The 9,615-nt window shown below is 41.4% G+C and overlaps 1 protein-coding gene across 1 annotated transcript; it reads right to left on the reverse strand.

Annotated features, from left to right (window-relative positions):
• Positions 1–1,704: 1,704 nt before the first annotated feature.
• Positions 1,705–3,496, reverse strand: LOC105049366 (putative UDP-rhamnose:rhamnosyltransferase 1). The gene has a single exon (XM_010928991.4). It carries the CDS (start codon positions 3,336–3,338, stop codon positions 1,950–1,952), a length of 1,389 nt encoding a protein of 462 aa, XP_010927293.1. The 5' UTR covers positions 3,339–3,496; the 3' UTR covers positions 1,705–1,949.
• Positions 3,497–9,615: the final 6,119 nt, after the last annotated feature.

Consider the following 9,615-nt stretch of genomic DNA (forward strand, 5'->3'; position numbering starts at 1 on the left):
CGTTCCTCATGCATGGGCCTAGTCCACTCACATTCTTCGACAGATCATTTTCTCAATCATCATGTTCTTGAAATTTTAAAAGTTTAATGACATAGCAATTGGCCTTATTTTCCTCCTAAGGCCATGAAAATTAGCTTTTCTCAATACACATTCCCATAATGTTTCGCAATCATGGTCGTAAGAGCCTCCGGGCATATAAGTCTTCTATAAATCAACTTTGTTATTAGGAGATATGTGAAGTCTAATAGGTCCTTAATTAATTCTATCAACTGGACCAAATTTTGCTAGCCTCGGCCATGTAGGTATTGATTTGGGATAAGTAGTAGGATAGGTTTGTAGTAGAGATTCAACTGATATAAAGGATTCCAATATACATTAAAATCTTCATTATTAAAAAAATTATTAAATAGACTTATTCTATCACAGATAAAATTTTTTATAAATTTTGATTGATTTTTTTTTACCTCATAACCAATCATGATCAATCAAAATTAGCAATTAATGAAGAATCAATGTGAATTTTTTATTGATTTTGTTTATGATAGAAAAAGTCTACATTGTGAGGAAAAAAAAAAGAGTTTACGTAATAATTTCTTCCATTATTAGCATGAAATTGCCCTCTAGCCCAAACATTTGGTAGATAAGTACTTTAGGAAAATGCGTCGATCGAGGTACTTGCAACTTAGGTGGAGTACAGTGACAGGTTGCCCCGTAGTGTTCGCAATAGGGTCCATATATATTAACCAACAGGGTGACATGACCTCTAGTGATTGTTCCACACCTACTTGAGCCTTGCTTGCGGTTTCTTGATGCGATGTTTCAGGCTCCAGCTTAGTAGCCATGTTCGATCTAGGGTTGGCCAACAAGGTGTAGCATAACTTTGTCTTGGACGTATCTGTTTGTTCCACAGGATTCACGTGGGTAAAATTCGGCCTTCATTTTATCTTGCATACCAAACAAGCTTCTATAAAACCTAATATTTCAAATATCTTCAAATCCTTATATTGCAGTTCATGGCATGATGACTTATTAATCATTTGGAGGCTGTTTACGAACACTTGTATGGGGGGAGGCATGGGAAAGATGCGGTGAGAGACACTGATCGGTCAGAATTATGACCAACTTCTCTACGAAGAAGTTTCCTGTTAGTTAACAGACAGTCTTTTGATCATTATAACCTGACTTTATCAATACACACTTGTATGTATCCTTAACAAGTATATTTTGTGCTATTTTTGCACATTTTATACACTACACACACATTGCAAGTATAGATTATATAGCTCTCAAAGCATTAGAATTTTGCCAGAATATCTCTCATGTTAAATTCTTTAGGTTGACGTTAAATAAATAACCATTTTGGTAAAATGACTTGATTAATTACCTTATTCACACTATATCTTTAAAAAATGTAAATGGAAGCATCACTTTTTGCAATACGAACTTAATGTTAAATTTTTTCAAGGGTATTTATTTAAAAGGGTGACATTATCAAATCATACTCAAAATAATTATTTGTTAAATCTGTCAGCCAAAAATCTAACACAAGTATTCATATAAGAAAAGACTGATTCGAAAGATACATACATAAATGCATGCATGCATATATATATATATATATATATATATATATATATATATAACGCAAAATAACTCACATATATCACTCTTGTAATATTTAAATAACACAAAGTAACTCACATATATCATTCCTGTAATATTTAAAAGAATAAATTGTCCCATCCAGGCGATCGAAAACATAAAAGAAACAAAAAAATATTTTGGAAGCACACCTCTGTCGGCAAGATCGAATAATCAGAAAATACAAACAACAATTAACCGCGCTGGATCAAAATATGAGCCACTTAACTTAATCACCAACGAGCTAGAAGTATGACCACTTGAGGTCTGAAACTATAGTTCAGACCCTCGATCTAAAACCGTGTGTATTATAAGGTTCCCAATCGATGAATAGCTAGGCACTTCACAAACCCATCCACGTATCTCTCCTGCCGTTCCTTGTCACCAAAAATCCCTCTCATCTCTTTAGCCTTCGACCTTATCACCTCTCCCTCCTCTTCCACCATCACCACCTTCACAGCCTTGGCCACAGCCTCCCTCACAAAGAAGCCATTTTCTTCATCTCTTTCCACCTCCAACCCCAGCTTCTTCTCCCCCATGGCTCGGGCATTCAGCCCCTGGTCTGCGAAAACCGGTAGCATCACGAGCGGCCGCCCGAATTCCAACCCCTCTATAAGCGAGCCCCACCCGCAGTGCGTCAAGAAGCCGCCCACGGCCTCGTGGGCCAGGACATCCACCTGAGGCACCCACCCCATAGCCACCAGCCCCCGGCCTTGGGTCCGACCCTCGAACCCCTCAGGAAGCAAACCGATGCCACCAGTCTCAACAGTACTCGTCGGCTTCCTCAAAGCCCACAGGAACGGCAGTCCAGATAACTCCAGCCCTAAGGCCAGCTCATGTAATTGTTCACCGCCAATCGTGGCTTCACTGCCCAAAGCCACATATATTACAGATCCAGGAGTCTGGGTGTCAAGAAAATTAAAGACCTTTTCATCCCTTCTCTGACCGCTTTCCGGCAGCTGGGGTGGTAGTAGACCAACCGGCACGACCGGCTTGTCGTAGATGTCTAACAGTACCTGAAACCAATCGGCCTCAAAGTCCGTGCAGCTCCTTGGAGCTACAAGCTTGGAGTTCTCGAGAGAGAGCTTTGTTCGCAGCCAGTCGGGTACCCCAGAGGCATTGGGCTGCAGGCAGTCGAGGGCAAGCCTGATGGCCTCATGGTAGCGATAGGCCACCGTGGTCGGGAACGGCACCCGTTTGGATGGTCCCGTCAGGCCCTTCAACGATCCTCCGCCCTTCCCCATATCTGATGGACGGCCAAAGAAGGCCAAGGTGGAAGCCGGGAAGGTGCTATAGAAGATGCACGGAACGCCCGCTTTGGACGCCCAGTAGGCCGCGAAGTCATGGATGATCCAATCGGCTCTGGGGGAGGATTGGTTGATGAATTGGACGAAGAGCTGTTCGAGGCCATCGAAGGCCTTCTTGAGATACTGGAAGCTGCTTTGAGGGAGGTCGCAGGTGGCCTCGGCGCTGTCGGGGAGGCCGTCGACGTGAGGGAGGGGAAGGGGGACGAAGCGGATGAGAGGGGAGAGGTGGGGAGGGACGTCGGGGAGGCGGCGGAGGTTTCGAGTGGTGGAGATGAAGGAAATTTGGTGGCCGCGCTTGGCCAGCGATTTGGAGAGCTCGAAGAAGGGGTGGAGGTGGCCAAAGGCGAGCCATGGAAGCATGACGATGTGAAAGGTGGTGGCATCCTCCATGAAAGAAAAGAATGCAAGGATTTGGGAAGTGATTCACTTCCTCCTTTTACGCTCTGAAAAAAAAAAGAAAGAAAAGAATGCAAGAGGGGCACAGAATTGAACAAAAGAGGGGGAGAAGAATACTAGATACGGATATAGGAGGCGAGATTGGCAACTGTTGTCGGAGATTCTTAATTAGGATGCGACATTAATTGATCTGTAGCTAGTAGTGAATAATATACAAGGCAGATGGCTTCATTACTAATCGAGGATTTCGGACTTGCACGCTAAGCTGGATTATTTGGCTGGTTGAAACGTCCAAGCGTCGTTATCGACTCCAATGGGAGACTTCTTTGACACGAGAGTTAACCCACTGGCATATATTTTTCATTTCAAGAATTGGCAGTGGACGCCAACTAGATTCGCACCTAGTCCGCACCCTGTGACTGGTTCATGGGCCCACAACATTTCACAGCCCGCCATATCATTGAGTGATGCTGTTCTGGTGCGAATACGGGACCATCGTGGATCTTGAAGATGGATGGCTTCTCTTCGCCTTCGTTACCGCGATCCATGCACCGTGTATCGCATTAACAGCGTATCACCGAGAGCCGTTCATCTGTGGAAGAGTTGCACCACAGACGAATTTTTATTTTATTTTTCTTTTCTTGGTAAGGCAGACGAATTTTTATTGACATTATTGCTATCGCCGGCCACGTCATTTAGTAGTTGGAAGAACATGACATGACAGCTGACCAACCCTCGAAAATAACTCCAAAGTATTCGATGAGAAAACAGTGATAAATTCCAGGGCTTTTTTTTTTTTTTTTTGCTAAGGAATAAATTCCTGGTTTGTTGATGGACAAATTCCCCCTCACGCTCCCTCTCTTCCCCTCCACCCACGTTAATTTTATGGATCAGTCAAGGGCTGGTGTGAGAACAAAAAAGATCAAGACTAAGGGCAGTTAGTTCTTCATTGATTGGATTTTTTTCTTCTCGAAGATGATGAAATTTTCGGGAGTCCGTTCTTTGATGGGTCAACATCATAAAAAAATTTATTAATTTTTTATTAATTAATTTATTCATCTTCTCGTAAATAGTAGGTATCCATATAATAGAAAAAAATTTTATCCACTTAGAAAATGGACGAGTCATTTTCCTATCAATCGAAAAAAGATACTTTTATTTCATTCCTAAAATATCTCTAATACTATAATAATAATATATAATATAATCTTACATTATATTATTATAAGACAATAATATTTTATTATTTTAATATATAATATTATATTATAATATTATAATATAAAATCTTATTTCATTATTATAATTTCATATTAATATCTTATATTATTATAATAATTATTGGGGATAATCTCATCTTAATCGAAGACGTGAAGTCTACAAGGAAGGTTGACTTCATGGATCCTCAAATCTCGTGCTTTTTTTCAAAATTCAAATGGCCACACGCAACAGAGCAGATAAAAAAGAATAACAAATAAAATTTTTTCATACAAAAGAAGGATAACGGTCATATCTCTCCAGATAAGTCAAGACTAAACGTCTGATGCTCTTTTCTCTCACAGCTTTTTAACCTCCATCTATAAATAAAGGCCTAGAAGGGACTCCCAAAGTAGAAAATCTCCTCTCTCCCAACACGCTCACTCATTCCCTTCTGTTGCCAGATTTTTGCTTTGAGCATCGGAAGGTCTCTGTTGGAGCCACCTCTGGTTAAGGATTTTTCTTGTAAGTCCTGCCGCTGCCGTCCGACCGTCGCGGACCTACGTCGCCATCCAACTCCAACTGATCTGATCTCGAGATGAAAACTGCATCAACAGATTGATGCTAGAGGAAAGGTCCATACTCACTTATGGGAATGAGCAAATATTCAATGGAAGAAGTTTTATCGCACTGCTCCCATGCCGAGATGATTTGGCCATCCACAAATCAGTCAATGCTGATTGGATCTAATCACCCAAATCGATCGATGCTTTTTAAATCATCCAAATAAGGCTCGGAGTCAGGGGTTGGCAATCCAAATTATTTGAATTATTTTATTTTATTTCTTTATTTATATTTAAAAATTTAAATTTTGGAGTTGGATTCAAACAAGGAAAGAGATTCATATTAGAAGCTAAAGAAGAAAAGAGAGGCACAGAGCACGTAAGGTATAGTGGCATCATGACACCACCATCAAAATATCTCGATCCCACTTTTCAGATCCAAGCTTCTCCTGCTCTCAGTATCGACACTATTCAGATCCAAACTCGTAACGCCCCCCCCCCCACCTCAAGCGGCACATCCAGACAAGAAAAGAAAGAAAGAAAGAAAGAGGGAGAGTGAAGAAGTAGGGAAGAGGGGAAAAAGGCACCGGCGGTCACCGGCCTTTCCCACGCGCACGTGCACCTCCGTCGGTGCTGGGGCTAGCTTCAGCGGCCCCAAAGCTCCTCTATGAGCAGCACCACCTCCCTTGCACGATCTCTCCCAGCACCGAGGCCAGATCGATGGCCCCACCTCTCCCTTGGTTCGGCACCTCTTCTTTGCCCGATGATTCCATGCATGCCCCTCCAATCGATGCCTCCTCGATGCATGTGCCTCCCTTGGCTGACTCCTCCGTGCATCTCTTTGCTGGATGACACGTCTCGTGTGCTCCTCCGACAGTGCTAAAGGAGTCCCTACCTGTTGGTCCAAAAAAAAAAAAAGAAGAAGAAGAAGAAAAGAAAAGAAAAAGAAGAGAGAAATTAAAGTGATTTAAGGCGCAGATCCAGCTTAAGCCAAATAATGAGGAGTCAAACAGAATTCGGAGGCTCTTAAATGAAAACTCATGATAAAAGGCTCTTAAGCTTCCATCCACTATCCTCTCTCTTTTTTTTCTCGCAGGACCATAGGATGCCCAAGCCAAATCCGAGCCAAGGAAATTAAGGCCGAGTCAAGAAGAAATCAAGGTCGAGCTGAGGAGAAATCAAAGTCGAGCCAAAGAGAAAATCAAATTTGAGCTGAAGCCAAAGTCAAGTTTGAGCTGAGAAGAAATCTGGTCTGAGCCGAGAAGAAAATCAAATTCAAATTGAGGCCAAAATCAAAAATGAGTTGATGAGAAATCAAGTTCGAGCCGAGGCCAAAGTCAAGACCGAGCTAAGGAGAAAATCAAATCCAAGCTGAGACCAAAATCAAGATCGAGCAAAGAAAAAAATTAAATTCGAGCTGAGGCCAAAATCAAGGCTAAGCTGAGGAGAAAATCAAGTCCGAGTTGAGGTGAAAATCAAGTTCGAGCTGAGGCAAAAGTCAAGGCCGACTAGAGCTCAGATCTAGATTGACCAAAGTCAAGAACAAGACCGACCAGAGCCCAGATATAGACCAATCAGAGCTCAAAATCAGGCTAATTTGAAGCAAAAATAGGCCTAAACTAAGGCAAATCTCTAGTTTAAATTGAGATAAATAATAGGAAGAAGTTAAGAGCTCTCAAATAGAGCTCATAACTCTCATGGCAATAGCTGAAATGAAGAATCAAGTAGAGCTCATCGTTAAGATGAAGCCTAAAGTCGATCCGAGAAGGCCAAGCCTTGATCGACCTCCAAAGGTCGATCCCTCAGGAATAAGCTCTCGAAAGTCGAACTCCCGAAGGATAACCTCCAGAACCCGAGCTTTCAGAAGCCAAAATGCCAACCAATGAAAGTTAGTTAGAAAAAGACCGATTGAAATAGGGTCAGTAACTCAGAACCTCGAGACCAAGCAGCAGGGGATAACCTACAGGACTCCCGAAGGTTGTGCCCGCTCTTCAGTGAATCAACGTCCATAAGGAAGATCCTTCCAACAGCCCTAATAGAGGAGAGACCGGATGGTCCTTTTGTACCCCAGTGAGGAAGGAGATCCTATGGAGATCTCCGGATCCTTGATGCCCTTTGGAAGGCGCCTGAGATCCTCAAGATCACAGTGGACCAGATCCTATGGGGACCTCCGGATCCTTGATGCCCTTCTAGAAGCACCTGATATCCTCAAGACCACAGCGGACCTGACCCTATGGGAATCTCTGGATCCTTGATGCCCTTCAGGAGGCGTCTGAGATTTTCAAAGCCACAACGGATTAGATCCTGTGGAGACCTCCGAATCCTTGATGCTTTTTGGGAGGCACCTGAGATTCCCGAGGCCACAGCAGACCAGATTCTGTGGGGATCTTCGGGAGGTGTTTGAGATCCCTAGGCCACAGCAAACAAAAAGATGACCTTTGATTGGTTTAGTCTTGGAAAATAAAAGATGACTTTTGATTGGCTAGTTAACTGAAGGAGCTTTTGATCGGCTTTTGAACAAGACGATCTTTCAAAAACCTCGCAAATAAGGATCCTCAGCCTGTGAACTTCAGCAACAAACGAGTAACCTATAAGGACCTTCAAATGTCCCTTGCTCTTCAATGAACAGAGCTGATGAAGACTCCGATAATTAAAAAGTTGCAAACATTGAGATGGTGTGACCCCTCACCTCACCGAAAGCTATAGACACAGCATCTCTTCGGCAAAACTGGAGTGGAGCTATTATTGGGGGTAATCTCATTATGATCAAAGATGTGAAATCTATAATGAAAGATTGATCCTCATGGATTCTCAAATCCTATATCTAAAATATAAATTTTTAGATAAATATTTTACCTTCAAAAAAAAATAAGAAGGATAAAAGGGGAACAAGAAAGTCGGATAGATACAGAGGATTTTTTTTTTTTTTTTTTTTTTTTTTTTTTTTTTGGGGGGGGTGCAAACCGGACTGCTGCAAATTGAGTCAGAGGCCTGGAAGTTTACCACCTACGTACGCAGTTCGGTATTGATTCTCTCTCCTGGGAGAAGGAGCAGGAATTTGAATTCCATTTCCCAGCATGCATCACCACCTTCTCTTTTTCCAATAAAGGATTCGTGTTGTTGTATTCCTCGGTAAGCCATTTAATTTGTTATTGACCATTTATGTCGAGCCAGAGAGAACAAAATTAACTACTCTCCCGCTTCACAAGCTGCAGATTAAATTAATCTTGAAAAAATGAATTACATCAGAAAGAGTTATTTACAAGGCTCAAAGAGAAAGAAACGGAATTTTCCTAGTGCAATCATATAAAGTAGGTAAGATATCCTCCTAAAATTTGATGGAGTGCGGTATGTTATGGCTGCATTTGGTTGTGGAATACATTTGAAGGAAACGAGAGAAACGATCTCACTGTAGAAGGGATGGGCTTATTCTGTGAGATAAAGGGCCTTTTGGTGTGTGGCTGGACGACTATGTGGGAGGGGTTAAGGCGATGGAACAGGGTGCTGCATTTCAAGATAATTTGGATTTTGTTCAAAGATAAAATTGGCTTATCACCTTTTTATATGTTTTAGTGGATAGGAATAGGGGAGAGGTAATATGGTAATAAGGCTATACTATGAGAAGGAATAAGCCTATTCCACCCTTTTTCATATAATCGACTAATGATGCAAGCAGAGGGGAGGGCATCACGAGGATAAATAACATTATTCCTTCTGTTCAAAAGGCTGTTTAGCAGAATAAGGGAACGAATAGTGGGCTATCCCCCATCTGTTCCCCACTCATACACCACTTACACATACTGGTGCTAGTGATAGAGTTTCAATTCACTATGGTAGTATTTGGATGTCCCAATTCTGGATAGAATTGGAGAAAGAAAAAGAGGTGAAGCTTTCACAAGTTGATCAAAAGCACTGGCATATAATTATATCACCAAAAGTATCCCAAAACCAGAAAGGCGCCCAAACTGGACATCCAGAATTTATGTCGTGTGACAAAGTTAAAAGAATGAATGCAATCAACGTTCAACATATAGTATGTGTTTGTCATTTGCATATGATAATCATCCTTTCAGCCAAGAGTTACATCATGTGTTTGGAAGATAGGAGTGGTAATTAGATTAGATCGGAGCATATATGGATTGGATGAGATATACGATGGGTCAAAAATATATAAATCCAAAATTACTTTTTTATTAAGCAAATCAAAAATTTGAATTATGATCTGATTTTTTTTTTTTTTAATCAAACAAGTAACCTGACACAATCCACAATAGATTAAATCAAATTAAATAGGTTAAACAAGTTAAGGATTGCCCACCCTACTATAAGACCCGATCAACCCCTATTGTTAAAATTCTTTTGATCATGCCTCACATTTCATCTTTCATCCTAATCTAAAGATTTGCCTAAGCAGCTTCATGGGTCAAAGTAACTAGAGATTGTTTATAAATACCACTAGCCAATTCCTCCCAGAGCATTACAATGGAATCATGTCTCATTTTTTTCATCAT

This window comes from Elaeis guineensis, chromosome 2 (assembly GCF_000442705.2).
Source record: "Elaeis guineensis isolate ETL-2024a chromosome 2, EG11, whole genome shotgun sequence".
Classification (NCBI taxonomy): domain Eukaryota; kingdom Viridiplantae; phylum Streptophyta; class Magnoliopsida; order Arecales; family Arecaceae; genus Elaeis; species Elaeis guineensis.

Excerpts from the sequence above, each read along its gene's own strand:
- LOC105049366 (XM_010928991.4), bottom strand. The coding sequence starts at position 3,338 with ATGGAGGATGCCACCACCTTTCACATCGTCATGCTTCCATGGCTCGCC.